General features: G+C 38.9%; 1 protein-coding gene across 1 annotated transcript in view; it reads left to right on the top strand.

Moving 5' to 3' along the window:
• The first annotated feature begins 4571 nt into the window (after positions 1-4571).
• HINT3 (histidine triad nucleotide binding protein 3) overlaps positions 4572-19646 on the top strand; it is a 32246-nt gene continuing 17171 nt past the window's right edge. Inside the window, exons 1-3 of the mRNA XM_057738229.1 lie at positions 4572-5001; positions 13818-13935; positions 16400-16469. Coding sequence (XP_057594212.1) covers positions 4804-5001; positions 13818-13935; positions 16400-16469 — 386 coding nt within the window. The 5' untranslated portion in view covers positions 4572-4803. The remainder of the gene's footprint in view (positions 5002-13817; positions 13936-16399; positions 16470-19646) is intronic.

Genomic DNA, 19646 nt, shown 5'->3' on the forward strand with positions numbered 1-19646 from the left:
AAATAAGGCAATTTAATAATCAGAAACTGGAAATTTCTCTCCTTTCCCACACACAAGCACTCCTTCCTCCTCTTCTTTTGCCTCTTAGACATTTCACTCATTCCAACAGATGGAGGCCAATATCATGCAATACTTAGTACCAAGTAACAGCCACTTTAGCCTTAAGTATTTCCTTTTATACTGTTTTTCTTTCTTTTTTTATAAATTTATTTATTTATTTATTTTATTGGCTGTGTTGGGTCTTTTTTTGCTGTGCGCGGGCTGTCTTTAGTTGCGGTGAGTGGGGGCTACTCTTCGTTGCGGTATGCGGGTTCCTCATTGCCGTGGCTTCTCTTGTTGCAGAGCACGGGCTCTAGGCACGTGGGCTTCAGTAGTTGCAGCACATGAGCTCAACAGTTGTGGCTCACGGGCTCTAGAGCGCGGGCTCAATAGTTGTGGCGCGTGGGCTTAGCTGCTCCATGACATGTGGGATCTTCCTGGAGCAGGGATGGAACCTGTGTCCCCTGCATGGGCAGGCAAATTGTTAACCACTGCACCACCTAGGACGCCCTTATACCGTTTTTCTTAAGGAGGGGGAGATATGTCCACGCTTTTCTTTTACCTTCAGAACAATCTAAAATTCTTGAGACAATGGTGAAACAGCAGAAAGTTATTCCTATTTACTAAATATAAGCCAGAGAAGGTTTCTGTATTTATGTTCAGAAAATATCTATTTAAGATGTCGAAAAGGGGTGTCTACTGTAGAGAAGATACTTTATGAGATTAAGACAACTCACGAACACACATTCCATATCCTCACTGTAAAGTGGACTAAACACTGCACTGTATCAGACATAAGGTTGTAGTAGCTCCATCGTCTGTCTCTGCCAGAAACACCAAGAAATCTGCCTAAAAATGCCTTGTGGCTTTTGACATCAGGGTTGAACAACTCAGAAATTTATGGACTGAGATTATTTATGAAACAGAGAATGATTAAAGGAAATGAAGTTTATCTGGAATCCTGAATTTTAAAAATATGTTAAGGGACTTTCCGGTGGCACAGTGGTTAAGAATCCGCCTGCCGATGCAGGGGACATGGGTTCCATCCCTGGGCCAGGAAGACCCCACATGTCTTGGAGCATCTAAGCCCATGCGCCACAACTACTGAGCCCACATGCTGCAACTACTGAAGCCCGTGCACCTAGAGCCCATGCTCCGCAACAAGAGAAGGCACCACAATGAGAAGCCCACGTGCCGTGATGAAGGGTAGTCCCTGCTCGCCACATGGAGAGAGAAAGCCCACATGCAGCAACAAAGACCCAACGCAGCCAAAAATAAATAAATAAATATTTAAAAAATATATAAAAATCTGTTAAAATGTTTTCCTTATGACAAAAGTACTATATTTTCATTGTTGAAGATGTAAAATATACAGATAAGCCAAAAGAAGGAAAAACATCAAGCCATAATTTATCCATCCAGAGATCAGAGTGCAAATATATTTAGCATATATCCTTTCAGACATTTTTCTTACAAATTCATATGTATATTTAATAAACATGACTCATACTAGACATATCATCTTGTAACCTACTGAACACAAAGTCAAAGTACAGGAGCACAGGTTCTTGTTAGACTGCTTGGGTTTGGGTCTCAGCTCTGTCACTGACTAATGGGATGACATTGGGCTGCATGAGATCACCAAGGGAGTGAGTATAGATAAAGAGCATCACCAAGTTGTATATGTTAAATAGGTACAGCTTTTTATGTGTGAGAGGGAGGGAGGGAGGCAGTGGGGCAGGGGTGGGGGGGAGAGAAAGAGAGAGAGAGAGAGAGAGAAACCTAAGGCCAAAGCGCATTAGTGATGAGAGAGGTTTAGAAGAAGGGGCAGCAGCCAAGGAGACTTGAGAAGGAACAACCAATCAAGTAGGAGGAAAGCTGAGAAAGTGTGGTGCCCTGGAAACCAAGAGAAGAAATGTTTTATCAAGAAGAAGATAATAATCAACTTTTGCTGAAAAGATGAGTACTGAGAAGAGGCCATTACGTCTGGTGACACGGGGGTCACTGGTCACCTTGACAGAATAGTTTGGATGGGATGATGGCAGTGAGAGCCTGATGGGAGACAGTGTGAGAGGAGAGAGGGAGAGGGATTGGGAATAGTATAGTCAACTTTGGGGGGAAGTTTGGTCACAAAGGAGAGCAGAGAAATAGATCAGTAAGTGATAGGGAAAGCATGGACAAATAAAGGCTTGTTTTATTATGGTTTGATGTTCAAAGTTGGCTCTTAATAAATGTTTGCTACTGATAAGAGTAATGTGATTTACAACCACACTGTATATTATTTTCAGTATCAGTTATTTTTTATTGAAGTATAGTTAATTTACTGTGTGTTAGTTTCAAGTGTGCAGCAAAGTGTTTCAGATGTATATATCTGAGAGATAAAAAACTTACCCCACATCTTCACAGATGATAAGTTGTACAGCTGTCTAACTCCAGAGCCTGCTCTGAAGCAGGGTTGCTACTGGCCTATATGGTGCCCTTTTGAAATTAGAAAAGAGCACTCCATTTCGCAAATAAAATTTAAAGTTAGTTTATTGTCATACAACTCAAACTGCTGTTTCCCAGGGGAACTATCCAGAACACCAGCTGGTAGCAACTCTGCCTGTGCACATGCAGTGCCTATATTTTCTCCTGCAACCACACCAGGACATATACTCCAGACAATTTTCAAATACTTTGTTTTGCTCCTCCCACTTCCATGGTAGGGAACTATATCAAGTCCAACGTTTGGGAATGGGAAGCAAGTTTTTGAAAGTATCAGGTATGTAAGTGAAGCAATCACGGGTATCACTAGTGACACAGTCAGGACAGCTGCGACTCCCCCTATGTTCATAGCAGCACTATTTACAATAGCCAAGACATAGCCTAAATGTTCACTGACAGATGAATGGATAAAGAAGATATGGTACATATATACAACAGAGTACTACCCAGCCATAAAAAATAAAATAGTGACCTTTGCAGCAACACAGTTGCAACCAGAGATTCTCATACTAAGCAAAATAATTCAGAAAGAGAAAGACAAATACTATATATCACCTATATGTGGAATCTAAAATATGACACAAAGACCTTATCTACAAAACAGAAATAGACTTACAGACATAGAGAACAGACTTGTGGTTGCCAAGGGGGGAGGTGAGGGGTGAATTGGGAGTTCAGGATTAGCAGATAAAAACTATTACATATAGAATGGATAAACAAGGTCCAACTGTATAGCAAAAGGAACTATATTCATATCCTGTGATAAAGTATAATGGAAAAGAATGTGTGTATATATATTAAACTGAATCACTGTGCTGTACAGCAGAAATTAACACAACATTGTAAATCAACTATACTTCAATACAATAAATTAAAAAAAACCCAAAATGCTTCATTTCAGGAAGATTCATAGAAAAGGCTTTTTGACAAGTACAGGTTTCTGAAAACTTTCATATCATACAACTGAATTGGGTAAACCTGACGGCTCTATAAAACTGTTAATTATATGGGATTGAGTAAACCGATGGACATGGTTATGACTTTTTGGTTTTGTTTGAGATATTATTGGCTTTTATTCTGTGTTCTCCAGATATAAGGAAACCCTTCCCCTCAAGCTAATTATGATTTATAGCAGTTTGGTAAATTATAGCCCTAAGTAGAACTATATTTTCTCTCTACCTGATCCCTACAGAAATTGGAAACTCAGAGGTTCCCAGAAACTTTATCCAGTAAATACGGAAAGCCACCTCCAAACAAGTACAAGAGTTTCCAGGTATTTTGGGGGGGGACCTCAAAAAGGGAGGAATTCATCCAAATCTGTCAGGCAAAATCTGCGATAAGCCCTTTGCATGGCTTTCCTGGCCCTGAGAAGCCTTTTAAAAGTTTAGTCTGAGACTTATGAAAAGTTATAAAGAATCCAAGCATTCGGGTTGGTAACACAGGGTTTTTGCCTAAGCAGCAGAAAACTCAAGGGGAGAAACTAGTTAGAAGGATAGTGCAGTGGTCACGGTGAGGCATAATGAGGGACTGGCAGTAAAGTTCCGGAATATTTCAGACTATGAACTACAGGATACTGCATTTACTTGTGTATGAAGAATGAGATAAATCCCGCTTTTTCATCTCGCTGCTGCTGTTAACAACAATAACAACAAAAAGTAAAGACATATGAAGTTCAGTTAGACATTTTGAGGTAGCACCTACAATTATCACGCCTGAAAGTGCATACACAAAGCAACAACTATGATCTGTGTTGAAAACAACGCTCTAGAAATTTTGTTCATTCTCCTAAAACCTAGGAATTTTTAAAAACTTTTTTTAAAAACATGTTATACACTCTTGGGGCACCTTACATTACATGCTTCAGGGAAACGACGTTCAAAACAGTCACCAGGTTGCGATTCCCGGGCCCAGGATAGGGCGCGCCCGTGACGTCACCGCGACGTAGGGCGTGACCCTGCGTTTTGGCGGAAGTCCTGCGTAGTTACCAACGAGACGCAGGGGGCGGGGCGACTGCCTCCACCGCCCGCTCTTCCGTGCGGCCACCTCGCATGCCCCCTCGTGGCAGCCGGCGTGCAGGCCAGCCTTTGGCTTTGCTGCTCCGCAGCGAGTCACCCTCGGTATAGCGTCGCCCTGGCTCAGCGCTTGTGCCCAACTCCCTGCCCGGCCCAGCGCCAGTCTAGGGGCGACGCTCCGAGGTAAATTCTAGGAGGTGCAGGATTCTGCGTAGGCCCTGTTGTCTTGGAGAAGCCTGAGGCTCTGAGCGGCGCGGGGGCGGACGCGATGGCAGAGGAGCAGGAATGCGATTTCACGAAGTCATCGGCCGACTCTGAGGCAGCGGCGGCCGCAGAACCTCTGGGGTCCCCAGCGGAGACCACCGCGGTCGCGGCGCCGTCCCCGGAGCTCGAGGACAGCAGCAAGTGTGTATTCTGCCGGATCGCGGCAGGGAAGGATCCCAGCGCTGAACTCCTGTACTGTGAGGTGGGCGGCGACGCGGGGCCGGGCGTGGGGGGGGGAGGGGGGTACCCGATCGCCCCTGGGGGCTCCGCGAGGGGCCCCTGGCCGGTGTGGATCGGGTGGGGAGGGTGCTGTGTAAAATGGGGCTGGGGGAGGCTGGGTGTCCTAGTGTTAGTGATAGACTTCTTTAGGCGTGGGGAGTGTCACCAGCGGCCTCTCTGCTGTTCTAAGGGGAGAAAATGTAGTGATAAAGTCTCTCTCTGCAGCTGCCGAGGTACTGGGTGGACAATAGCATGTATAGCCTCTGATTTTATTAAAGGGACCCCCTCCCCCCCGCCTTTCTAGACCCTCCTTTTACATTGCGCACTCTTAATACTGACACTGAAGACAAACTAGTATAAAATAGATAATGGCAATTGTGAAAAGCCTGTTTGTTAGATTGACTGAAGACAGGCTGGCAGGAGTGGCTCCGAGGTCAAACTATTATTTAGTAGATTCTGATGTCCACTAAAGGGTCCAGTTCCTTAGAAGTGTTGTCACAGTTGGGGTACGTGGAAAATTTCAGAGCATTAAGACTTTGCCCAGATATTTTAAAACAGATATCTGGTAGGCACTTTCTTCTACCAGCTCGATTTGCCTTTAAAGAAACAGTCTTTTGACCAAATCAGCTCCAAAGATTCTGGGCTTTTTTGTTTTTGTTTGTTTTTATAGTAATCATTCATTCACATGTTAATAGTAAATTGAATTCCTTCTAAGCACTGTTGGAGGTTCAGTGGTGAGCAAGGTAAAGGATAGTCCCTGTCAGGATTTTATAATCTAAAGAGTGGAGTCCAGTCAATATCAACAGAACAGCCAACTGATAACAGTGCCCTGTGCTATGGTGAGATGGTTTTACCACCTGCAGTATTTTGCAAGGCCCGTGGGAGGAGTACCTGACCCAGATTTAAAAGATTAGGGAATGCTTTCCAGAGGAAGTGAGACGTGAAAAAATAAGTAGGCATTGGTCAGGTGAGGAGGAGGAGAGAAGAATGTCCCTGGGAAAGAGAACCTTCCGAGGTTTGGTTTCTGCCATATGAGAACAGAAATTCAATATACCTGGAGTATAGAGTTTGAGGGGATGAGTGGTGAAAGATGAGGCTGGAGAAGTAGACAGGGGGCCAAGTATTAAAGCTGTCGTAATTCATATTAAGGAGTTTTGGCTTTATTTGAAAAGTGAAGCAAAGCTCTGCAGTGTTTAATGCTATTGTTAATGCTGGGTTAGAAGAAAGGGGTTGAGGAGTTCCATGAAAGGGTGTGATCTTTGAAAGATCATCTGGCACCATTGTGGAGAATGATTTGGAGAGGACCGTCTGGAGGCATGGAGATCGGTTGTGAGGTAATGCAGCCTGATAATGGCCTGAAATAAGATGTAGTAGTGTGGATGAAGAAAAGTGGATCAATTTAAGGATATTTAGGAATCTGACACTGCAGAGATCTGCATCTCTAGCCCAGATCATAGAAACTGCCAGCTTATAGATGGAAATTGAAAAGAGAGAAATTAATGAGATCATCTAGGAAGTATATGTAGAGTAAGAAGTGAAGGGACCCTTACACAGAACTCTAAAGAACAGTAACATCAGGAGAGAGACAGAAGAGGACCTGAAAAGGGGACAGAGAAATAGAGGGAAAACTAAGAAAGCTAAGAGAAGGGAATATGTCAAGAATATAGGACTTGGCAGCGATATCAGCCTTCCCTGATCCTAAATCTGGGTTAGGTGACTCTCCAGTATGCTTGCAAAGAGGCCAACTTAGATCACAGCTGGTCCTGTCCCTAGAGTGATGGTCATTGACCTTGAGGAGAGCAACTGCAGTGCATTGGTGAGGCAGAAGGCAGATTGTGGTTGATAAGAACCTGGAGGATAAAAAATTGAAGACAGCAAATATAGACAGCTTTTAAAGGAAATTTGGCAATCTCGGGGAGAAGGGAAAGGGAGTGGTAACTACAAGAGGAGAAGGGGTTAAGAGAAAGCTTTTTAAAACAGTGACGACTTTGGTGTGTTTAAATCCTGATGGGAAGTGCCAATGAAGAGAGGTTTAAAATGGCCCAGAGTGATAGAGCTTTGTCCCTGGGAAAGAGGAAGCCCAGTCTTTTATCCATTACTCAGTATTTGAATGAGCACCTTCTGTGTGCCAGGCACACTGTTGCAGGCATTGAGATATAGCAGTAAATAAAATGTGCAAAAATCCTTGTCCTCATGGAGCTTACATTTTTCTCACAGGAAATAGGCAATAAGCAACATAATAAGTAAAATACAATAAAAGGAATGCAATTTTAAATTTTTAGTCAGGAAAAGCTGCACTAAGAAGGTGGCATTTGAATGCAGCCCTGAAGGAGGCGAAGGAGCAAAGTATGTAGGTTATTTTGAAGTAAAAAGTTTGAAGTAGCTCTCCCCATAGGCTGGGAAAGAGGATCAGAGAAACAAGGATTCTTGTGTAGTGATGAGGGTCAGTTGAGGTTGAAGACATTCAGTTTAATGTCTGCTCAGCTGTGTGTGTTTTTTTTCCTCCCCTCCAGCAGCAGCCTAACTCTAGATTCAGTCCAACCCTGGGCGCTTGTGTCAACCCAGGGTTGGAGCCTTGCTGTGTAGTTGTTACCAAAGTGCAGTGGGACAGTGTTAAGAATTTATGGCTAGAGAAAGAGTGGCTAGAAGGAAGTGAAGACAGAAAGCAGCTGACAGGGAAAAAAATACATGTTTCAGTTGTCTGTCTGTAAAGTAGTCCTCTGCTGCGCTGATGCGTGGAGTCAGAAGGGGCTGTTCCTCTCCATTCACTCCTTATTTTACTAAATTTAAAACTAAATAAGCGAGCAGCAAAGTGAGTTTTTTAACTTCACAGAGTTCAATATTTCTTAGATTCTTGAAAATTGCTCTTAAATTTTGCATGCTCCAGTACCAACGTTGAAGAAAACTAATAGAAAATAGATACCAGTAGTTGTGGAAAGCTTTGTCTAAAAGTAGTTATCAAAGGGTGTGGGCTGGTCCAAACTTCTGTCACAGCTATCTTCCTGGCCAAAGGTCAGGAATTTTACTTTGTTAGGAACATTCTCGGAGTAAAGTATATGAGAAGCCATTTTTATAGAGGAAATTAGACACAATCAATACTTTCAACTAATTTATACGTTAAATGGGGGTGCAGGATAAATATATATATAATTGTGCTTATCATACAGAACATCAGGTAGATCCACTTGTGCAGTAGTGCTCCAAAAAGTTGGGTTTTTTTCCAAAAGTGAATCTAAATTATTCAAAATGATTCTATGTGCAGGAGCTCACTAATTAAAGATTAATCTTTTTAAAAAGAGAATAATCACCCAATACTGAATTCGTATGTCTTAGGTTATATATATAACATTTATATATTCATTCATATATATTCATTGTAAACATTTAGATACTATTGGGTTTATATACAGTAGACTTATAATTAAGTACAGAGGAGAAAATTTGATTTGGGTTAATTAGAGTTATCAGCATCATGTGGGTCATGTGGGGTTAGTCCGGGAAACCTTTCTGGCAAAAGCTAGAGAAGATTCCTTACCCCATAGGACTCTATAAAGAGTTTTCTTACTGTGTACTGCAGAATTGAAGCTAAGCAAATGCTAGACCATGCATTCTCAGTGGGGGAGATACCACTCCCAAGGGGGTGAAAATCGGTTCTTGGTGGGCGGTATCTTACTCTTTTCATGTATGAGGCAAAGATATATATCTTACATAAACAGATAAAGAGTATACCTGTAGTATTAAAATATCATGGGCATGGGATTAGGGAAAAGTGTCTTAAAAATGTCCTTAGAGATGCATTAATGAAAATATGGTTGAAAAACACTGAGCTAGATGTTTATTTTCACCTTGTTTGAGACCATACTGTGGAAATACTAGTTTAACTTGAATGTTTTCCCCTTATTTAATCTAAATCAACCTAACACCTTAGATGGCATGGTACTGAAAAGTTCTTTCAAATGTTATTTCTTTTTATTTGCTTTAGATAGCATTCAGAGTTCAGATGCAGGAAAGAAAAACCATACAGGAAATTTTAAGCAGAAATTGATTTAACGTAGGGAATTATTTGCTAATAAGTCATTGTAAGGGCTGGAGGAGCAGGGTTTGGAAAAGCCTTCAAGAAAGACACCAAGAACAGCACTGCAGAACTCGCTCACTGGGGAGCTGTTTTCTCTGCTGTAGTCAAGAAGGTAGGAGTCAGGTGCCTGCCACTGGAATCTGGACTCCATGAGGATGTCCCCACTGGTGTGATCGAGAGATGAGGAAGCAGTGTGACTGTCACTTTTGAGCAATACTTTTAATGGTAGTACCATTGGCATTTGCTTCGTTGTGCAGGGCAATCCCACCTATTGCAGGATGTGTAGCATTCCTGACCTTTGAGCGCTGAATGCCAGTAGCATCCACAATCCGAATAGCACCTACATATTTCTTCTCCCTATTGAGAAACACTGCCTCAGAGCTACACTATACCTGCTGGCAGTCCATGCTCACAGAAAAATGGATTTCTATGCCTGTCTCTTGACTCCCATAAGCTAGTGACTGGATACTGGAATGGGAGGAAAAAGAAAGAAAGAAAAAGGAAACTGCCTTAGAGCTAACTATATCTACCACCTGGAATAGCAGAAGCAGCAGAAAGATGGTTTTGCCTCAGGTGAGCTTTTCAAAGCAACAAAGTCCCAAGAACATCTCATTGGCGAGATCAAAATTCCGCCTGAGATTTTTAGCTTTTTTAGTTTCTGTAGTATGAAAGGCACAGAAGTATTTGGAATGGAGGTTGAGTGCCAGCCTACCCCGTTCACCACAGTTTGTTTTGTTTAAATGGATGTTTATCCCAAATGGTTAGTCAGTGGTGATAAAGAAGTCAAGATAGACTAGCTGTTTGTCTAATCCACGTATTCTCAAAAAGGGTAAAAATTGGTGTTCTTGTATGGGGCAGGGACAAGGGAGGGGTAAAAAATGTTTACTCTTTATCTATATGTATATAAAGTACATCTGTACCATATAGGACATGATAGATACACAACATATTTGTGATATTAAAATATCACTGGGGTGAATTAGGAAGAAGAGTCTAAAGGTTCCTTAGGAGGAACCTTTAGATAATGACAAAAGTGTAAGAAACACTGTTGTAATAAAAAAAAAAAAATGGCTGTAATTTCAGCTTTAAGAAGGTCTTTTGCAAAGAGACGGAAAGATCATGGAAAAATCTATTTCTGTGGAAAAGTATATGAAAACCCTAATGACACATTTTTTAAGGGGTAGGTGAGGGAGTATTGGTAGCTTTTTCTATTTAAGCAGCTGTCATTTATTAAGCAGTTTTGCAGGCTTACTATGTGTTATTCACTTGGAGCTCAGAGGTGAATATGGCATGTCCTACACTTGAGAATTTTGCCTATGATCTGAATTGAAATGAAAAATTTCCTTTTAGTGGGTGTCATTAAGGGATAGATAGTCAAAATTCTGTATTTTAAAGTCACTTGGAGTTATCTTTTTGTATGTGGTTATGCTACCAACATGACATACAGCTAGGTTCAGTTGTTTCTGTTTGTTTTCAGTTTCTAAGGACTACTTTTTTTTTTTAAGTCCAAAAATGTATGGTACTTTTAAAATCAAAATTGTAGAGCAAAGTACATTTGAAGTCTAGTATCCATTCTCTTGTTGTCTCTACCCTGTTCCTCTTTCCCTGCAGGAAACCTTTAAAAAATATTTTTGGTTTATTTTTCCTTTGTGAGTAAATTTTATGTATGCATGTGTTTATATTTATAGTCCCCCTTCTTACACAAAAGATAGCCTAACCAGTCTTGTTCCATGCCTTTTTTTTTTTTTAACCTTAGGAGTATATTCTAGAAATGATTTCATAAGTGTAGAGGTCTTCCTCATTCCTTTTTATAGCTACACAATATTCCACTGTATGGATTTACTGTAATTTATTCAGCTAGTCTTAGTTGAATTATGGACACTTGGGTTATTTTCAGTCTTTTGCTATCATAAGTCATGCTGCAAAGAATAGCCTTGTACAAATGTTATTTCATATTTTTTGCCTGTTTATCTGTGGAATGGGAGGACAGTCTTTCTTTTAAATGAAGAGTCTAAATATTGGATAGGTCAACGAGGAGAGGGTGACATCAGAGAGCCAGTTTCAGTATTTTAGAAAGTTTAATGGAAATCTAATTCAATCATTGATTGCATCGGCTAAATAAAACATCCAGTTGCTTTGCTTTTGACAGGAATTTCATCTACTAGTGATGATGACAATTATGTCAATTGGTAGTTTTGTAAATTAATAAGAATTGAGAAAGTATTCACATATGACATTTAGTAAACAGAATCCTTCAAAATAGGGTTTTGGGAGACAGAGACAGAACTGGGCATTTGGTTCATTCTTATGGCTGAGTCATATAAGGCAGCAGATTTTTAGGAGCTTCTTTAATTTTTTTCTCCTGTTATTCTTTAGACTGGCACTTTGTAGTTTCATGAATCTGAAGAAGTGTTACTCCTGCTTTGAGGTAGAATTCAGCTATATTATCTCAAGATAATTCTAATCAGGATGTATTCTGTACCAGAATTACCTCTGGATTTTTAAAAGTTAGTGCTATAATTAAGGGGGAAATAAGGACATATAAAATTGTTGGGTTATAAATCAATCTGGGAAGTACAGTTTTGTTGTTCTAGACTTGACCCCCTATATTAGTTGTTTCTCAGCTGGAAGCATTAGATAAGTAATGGAAAACTTAAAACATTCAAAAACATTATGGTCTTTGATCTTATCCTTTTCTAAAACATTCCATGGATATCAGTATTTAAAGTCACTGCTAGACAGAAAAACCATAATAAAAATGGATTAAAATTGATACAGTTGTCATGTTTGTTATTTTAGGGTTAGGGTTAGCTCTTGGGGTTCCCTAAGTCATCCAACCTTCTGGGACTATATATTTATATATATATACACACACACATATATATACATATATACATATGTGTATATACACACACGTATTTATACATATAGATACACATGTATACATATTTACATAAATTTAAATATATATGTGTATGTGCATGCAAGACTCAATCTGGTCTGAGTCTCTGCCCCTGAGTTGCAGGAAACCCATCACTCTCGCTAGTATATCAGATTTCCTCTTGGGACTGAGTGTGTTGCATACATTATCCCTCTTACAATTTTCTGTTTCTACTAAATTTTCTATCTCAGCCTCAAACCTTTGTCTTGCATCAGCCTAAGAGAGTAACAGATTCTTTTCCTTTCATTTTCCTGGTACATTTACGCAAAGCACAGTTGCTATAGACTTTTCCTGAAAGTTTGGGGACAATAAGGATTCTCATTTTCTTTAAACACAGTGTAAATCCCTGTTGCTGTAGGCAGGCACCTCAATTCACTTCTTGTCTGTGTACTTTCCTCCTAGCTCACAATGTTCAGTTGACCCATCACTGTGTTTACCTCAAGATCTTAAAAGTTACAGTTTTCCCCCCTCTCTATTCTCATAGTCAGATTACACTCAATAGCTGGAAAAATAATCGAGAATTTGGGGTTGCTGTGCCTCCACATGTTAGCTCTTGGTTGAAGGTATGTAAATGAGGATAGCAACAAAATCAATGTTTAACCAGTATTTAATAGAGTGATATTGTGGATATTTTATAGAAGCCTTGAGGTAAGAAAGGGACACATAATAATACCTTGTTTTTGCTGCCTTCCAATTCAATCGTGGCTCTGCTGGGGGCTAAATTAGACAAAAAGTCCCATTCATCTCACAGGAAGTCAGTTTGTCAGTCACCTGAAGCTTAAATGAGCAGTATGGATACTGATAAGAAAGTTCATAGTACAGTATGTACAATTGCCTTTCATCATTATTCTCATTGAAATCAAGATTATTGGCATGGCTATGAGGCCCTTGTTCCAATTGAATTTTAGTTCTTAGAACGGAGAACTAATGAGAAACAGTGCATTCTGGTAATTTTTCTGAGGGAAGCTATGCTTATTGTTACTGATTTTATTTAATTTTGACTAATTTTTTAATATAAGATATTGAATAAGGTTATTTAGGGAATATAGGTTTTTCTCTTGGAAAAACTTGCAACTCAAATGTTGATAGGTTGAAAGACTCCCTTTTTTGTTTCCTTTTCTTTTTTCTTTACATTACTGTGTAGAGTATATAAACCAGAATACTGATGCCAACATGTAATGGACTGGGCACATAACTTAGTACAGTATACTGGAGTTTGTTTCAGCATTTCAGAGTCGTTTTAGTGCTATAAAGTGGCAAGTAAACATAAAGAAAAAGTATTTGTAATTGTTGTAAAAAATGTTTAAAAATGGATATGTAGATGGTAGATGATGTTATAGTTGAAGAAAATGTCACTCTGGAAAAAAATTAAATATAAAAAAGAATTTATCAGTCTTGCTATGATTCTGTAGTCAGACCTTTAAAAGTACATATTAGGAGTAGAAAAACCTTAAGGTAGAAATGGAGAAATATATAATGAAATTAAAAAACAAAACTCTGGGATTTTGCTAATGAAGTTTTAATGAACTTTATTCATAATTATTTTCCCAAAATTGACTTTATATGTCTTTTTCTTCTCTGGAATAAATGAGCATCTCATGAAGGAAGCTAAAGCTTGTCTTTATGGACATAATGCATAATCACAAAATTGCCCAGTGGAGATTAGTTGTAACATAAGTACCATTTCCCTATCAGACTGAGATTTATGATGTTTAAGACATGCCAGAACAGCATTAGGAAATTCTTCCTAAATATTCACTAACAAATGACATTTTTCCTTTAGAATGAAGACCTAGTTTGCTTCAAGGATATTAAACCAGCAGCACCTCATCATTATCTTGTGGTGCCAAAGAAGCATATTGGAAACTGCAGATACCTAAAGAAAGATCAAATAGAACTGAGTAAGTTGATGGCAATATTCTTCATCGTTATTTCATCTTGAATTGGCATCAGTGATGACAGTGGCAACTGAAAAGAAACAGTTTAGCCAGCTATTGTGATAAAGGAGCATTATGGCTTTTTGAAACTTTCATTATGAAAATTTTCAAATATTTGCAAAAACAAAGAAAATAGTATAGTTTCCATGTATTTATCACCCAACCTCAACATTTATTAACTTGTGGCCAAACTTTTTACATACATTAACCTTCTCCCACAGTGGATGTTAAGCAAATCTCAGATATCATGTTATTTAATCTTTAAAATCTCCCAAAGATAATGCCTCTTCATGCTTTTTAAATGATAACTTTCTTGATTCTGAAAGTGAAAGGTTATGTGAAAAGTTATAAACAAATAGAATGGACAAAGAAGATGTGGTACATATATACAGTGGGATATTAGCCATAAAAAGGAACGAAATTGTGCCATTTGCAGAGACGTGGATGGACCTAGAGACTGTCATAAAGAGTGAAGTAAGTCAGAAAGAGAAAAATATCGTATAATATCGCTTATATTGTGGAATCCAGAAAAATGATACAGATGAACTCATTTGCAAAACAGAAATAGAGATACACACATAGAGAACAAACTTGTGGATAACAAGGTGGGGTGGGTAGGGTGAATTGGGAGATTGGGATTGACATATATACACTACTATGTATAAAATAGACAACTAATGAGAACCTACTGTATAGCACAGGGAATGCTACTCAATGCTCTGTGGTGACCTAAATGGGAAGGAAATCCAAAAAAGAGAGGATATATGTATATATATAGCTGATTCACTTTGCTGTATAGTGGAAACTAATACAACATTGTAAAGCAACTATACTCTAATAAAAATTAATTTTTAAAAAGTTATAAACAAATTTAAGTTATACTGTGGCATATGAGCTCATATTGTCTGAAAGTGAGACCATATCGGTACCTGTCTTGTAGTTTCCTGCCTTGTAATTTCCTGTGTAGATGAAGCAGGATCAGAGTTTAATTATGAGATTTTAGTGATGAACTTTTAGCCTCTGAAAAAGAGATTCTGAAATCTTATCTCTTACAGGATTATCCTGTATTTTCCTATTATCTATGTTATCTGTGACTTGTCAGCTACAGTTTACTAAGACATTGCTAAGTTTACTTCAAATCTGCTTTGCTAGTCATTGTCATCAGGTATGGGATTGGTTTGGTCAATACTTTAAGGTAGCTGGCAAGATAGATAAATTGGGCCAGATTTTTGAAGGTGACTAAGAAATCACTTTGATGAAAACCTCAATATGTGGTTTATTAGTGTTTAGACTACTGAATTACCAGTTTTTAAACTGTTTTTTCTAGATATTGTAAAATTCTTTAGTCATCTTAAATTCTATCAGTACGTTTCATGCTCATTCCAACAGATGGAGGCCAGCACAGCAATTCAGTTATAGGTGTGTGTGTGTGTGTGTGTGTGTGTGTGTGTGTGTGTGTGTGTGTGTGTGTGTATGTGTATGTATTCTTTTTCAGATTCTTTTACCTTATAGATCAGCACAAAATATTGAGTATAGTTCCCTGTGCTATACAGTAGGTCTTTGTTGGTTATCTATTTTATATATAGTAGTGTGTATATGTTAATCCCAGCCTCCTAATTTACCCCTCCCCCCACCCCCTGCATCTTGAGAGTATTTTTAAAAGAAGGCAAGATTCAGGCTGGCTTGAAGTAACATGAGCTTTTTTTTGACCATGTGGTTCTGGCCTTGTCATGGAAGCCTTCCCACTCAAGCCTGACTTAGAGAAGTAAACTGTTAGCAATGATATTATAAGCCTTATTATAACAACTATTCTCTGCAGATTCTTTCATTTCTCTTTTCAGATGCTTGATTACACCATTCAGAAACAAAAGAGATCTAAAATATGGCATTGTGCTTTGAAGATCTCAGGTTACCAAATTTTTTTAATAGGGAAGCCTAGTCCCGCCTGAAGGCCATAAAACATTGAGGCAATAAAGATGCTAAGGCAAATGAGAGTTTGGAAGCCAAAACAAACATTTAGCTAGTCACAGCTGGGCTAATATGAAGGGATGTAATATTCCTAATTTGAGTTCAAAGACAAGTTCAAAGTTTTCTTGTCTTCTTAACTCAAACAATTTTTTTTAATTACTTGATTTGCTTATGATTAGAATTAGGCCTCAGTAGGATCAGATGTCCTAAATAGTCACTTGATAATATCCCTCAACAGCTGTTCAAAGTCAGCTTATGTGTGATGGTTTGTGATAGGCTGAACCTTCATTTCAGTTGTTGGTAAGCAAACTTCTAAGTAATTTAGAAGTATTGAGTGAGTCTTTAAATGTATATCTGTTTGATATGACTTTTTACTAAGACCCTAAAAGTTCAGGTTAACAACTATGTAGTGAACTTAATGTCTCCTATAGTATAATGTAGTTTCTTTTCTGTTTTATAGTTGAGAACATGGTAACTGTTGGAAAAACCATTCTTGAAAGGAATAATTTCACTGACTTCCAAAATTCAAGGTATGTATACTTCCAGATAGAAACCAATATATGCAGTTGGTTTTTCTGAAATGTTATTTCCTCAGGATGATGAAAGCAGAGATGGCAGAGTTCATGGTTTAAATGCAGTTTTCCTGAAAGTGAATATATGGTTCATTGGTAAATTTAATAAACAAAACTTTTCTCACATCTCAACATCGTCTGATAATCACCACTTATAGTTTGTTTGTACAGACAAGTATATTCAAGCAGTGAGTAGGTAAAATTAGTTACTTAGACCTCTTTTGTTTGTTCAATATGTGCATTCCTATAAAATTGTGTGCAAACTGAATTTCCTTAGAAAAAATTTCTTTTATATGATTTAAAAATACATTATTACCCTTCTCCCTTCCAGCATGAAAGTAACTTGAATTTGTTGAACTGAACTCTGACATTAACCAAAGTTTGAGTAAAAGCACACAATATTCAATTTGGGAACTATTTCAATTAATCTATTTTTTTTTCTTTTTAAAAGGTTTCTGATTTTGCCTTGTATGATCAAAGCAGTACCAAGGCAGATATAGTGGAGATTACTTCTGACACCTTTGAACTGGAATTTAGGGGCCTGAATTCTCACGCTATCCATGTTACTTGCGTTACTGTACTTGTACTGACTGTGTTACCTAAACAAGTCATTTAACCTCTCCAAGGCTCTGCCTCCTTGTAGACTAAAATGAGATTGTGAAAATCCTGTGAAAACTGTCATGAACTATATCCAAAGCTGATAATGACAAGGAGCAGATGGTATTTGAGACCCTTTGGTCAAAGTAAACATGTTCCCTTCCCAGTCACAGGAGTGCTTAAGAATGAACATTGGACTAGTTGTCAAGAGCCCTGGGTTTCAATCTTAGCTCTACCACTCCCTGACTTTGTGACTTTGGGAAGTCCCTTCAACTTTTTGGATATTGGTTTCCCCACCTTTAAAACTTTAAAATGACAAGGGTGAGTGAACCCTTGAGTTGCTTCTAGCTTTTAGATTACTTGATTCCATTATGAGACTCCTGTTTCATAGTGGGAAAACCTAGTCTTCTTTTCTAGGTAGTGGTGGAAGCTTTTCAATAGGTATTGCAGATCTGACTCCACAGTCTGTCCTGTATTGCTGCAGTATAGCACCTCTCCTTGCTTTCTTACCACATTCCCAGTCATTTTTAGTCTTTTCTTAAAAATTGAGACTCATTTCTAGTTTGAACAGGCAGATATTTCTAGGCTTGGATTATTGTTACAGGTGTGCCTTGCTCCACTTACAAAGTCGACTTATAAAACTGTAAGTGGATTTTTAAGAGGTTAACTCATATTACTTTTCTTTTACCAAAGGAATTCTCTTGTAAATATTTTTTTTAAGTTCAAATTCACATTCATTTTATAAGTATTAGACAATATTGGAAAGAACAATTAAGAAAACAATATTTATCTGTAACCCCATGAACCAAAGGAAACAACTGTTAGTTAATATTATTTCATAGTTTTCCAGAATTTTCTACATACACACGTATTCATATACCCATAAGAAAAATACTCTTAAAAATTGGGATTGTACTGACTACAAAGTCATATGTTCTGTCTTTTTCTATTAAGTACAGTGTGAGCATTTAAGAAATAATTATTTATTTATTTACTTTTGGCTGTGTTGGGTCTTCATTGCTGCATGCGGGCTTTCTCTAGTTGCAGAGAATGAGGACTGCTCTTTGGTGGGCTGTGTGGGCTTCTCAGTGTGTTGGCTTTTCTTGTTGTGGAGCATAGGCTCTAGGTGCTTGGGCTTCAGTAGTTGTGGCACACAGGGTCAGTAGTTGTAGCTCCAGAACTCTAGAGCACAGGCTCAGTAGTTGTGGCCCACGGGCTTGGTTGCTCTGTGGCATGGAGGATCTTCCCAGCCCAGGACTCAAACCCATGTCCCCTACACTGGCAGGCGGATTCTTTTTTGTTTATTTATTTATTTTTTATTAATTAATTTATTGGCTGCGTTGGATCTTCGCTGCTGCACACGGGCATTCTCTAGTTGCTGCGAGCGGGGGCTACTCTTCATTGTGCACAGGCTCCTCATTGTAGTGGCTTCTCTTCTTGTGGAGCATGGGCCCTAGGTGCGTGGGCTTCAATAGTTGCAGCACATTGGCCTCAATAGTTCTGGCTCACGGACTCTAAAGCACAGGCTCAATAGTTGTGGCACACGGGCTTAGTTGCTCCATGGCATGTGGAATCTTCCCAGGGCAGGGCTCGAACCCATGTCCCCTGCATTGGCAGGCGGATTCCCAGCCACTGTGCCACCAGGGAAGTCCCCACAGTGTGAGCGTTTACCATCATCAAATATTCTTCAAAGAATAAGATTTCTAATGGCTATATCACAGTCTATCATTGGGCTCCACCAGGATTCATTTAAATATTCTGCTATGGTTGGACATTAAGATTCTTACAATTTTTTGTTACCATATATAATGCTGTGATTAATATCCACATGTATACATAAATGTTTGCAGCTCTAATAATTTTCTCAGACTGATTGCTGGAAGTAGAGGTGTTGGCCCAAAAGGTCTGAAGTTTTTTTTGTTTTCTTTTTAGCTCTTTATTGGAATATAATTGCTTTACACACATGTACCAGCTTTTGAGGTACACCAAAGGGAATCAGCTGTATCTATACATATATCCCCATATTCCCTCTCTCCCAGGACTCCCTCCAGCTCTCCCTGTCCTGGCCCTCTAAGGCATCCCCCATCATCCAGTTCATCTCCCTTTGTTATATAGCAACTTCCCACTAGCTATCTATTTTATAGTTGGTAGTGTATATATGTCTATGCTACTCTCTCATTTCATCCCAGCTTCCTCTTTGCCCCCCGCCCCCCCAACCCCGTGTCCTCCAGTCCATTCTCTGCATCTGCATCCTTATTCTTGCCCTGTCACTGGGTTCATCAATACCATTTTTTTTTTTTTAAGATTCCGTATATATGAGTTAGCATACAATATTTGTTTTTCTCTTTCTGGCTTACTTCACTCTGTATGACAGACTCTAGGTCTATCCACCTCGTTATTTATAGCTCCATTTCATTCCTTTTTATGGCTGAGAAATATTCTATTGTATATATATGCCACATCTTCTTTATCCATTCATCTGTTGATGGACATTTAGGTTGCTTTCATGTCCTGGCTACTGTAAATAGAGCTGCAATG

The sequence above is a fragment of the Hippopotamus amphibius genome, chromosome 6 (assembly GCF_030028045.1).
Source record: "Hippopotamus amphibius kiboko isolate mHipAmp2 chromosome 6, mHipAmp2.hap2, whole genome shotgun sequence".
NCBI classification, from domain to species: domain Eukaryota; kingdom Metazoa; phylum Chordata; class Mammalia; order Artiodactyla; family Hippopotamidae; genus Hippopotamus; species Hippopotamus amphibius.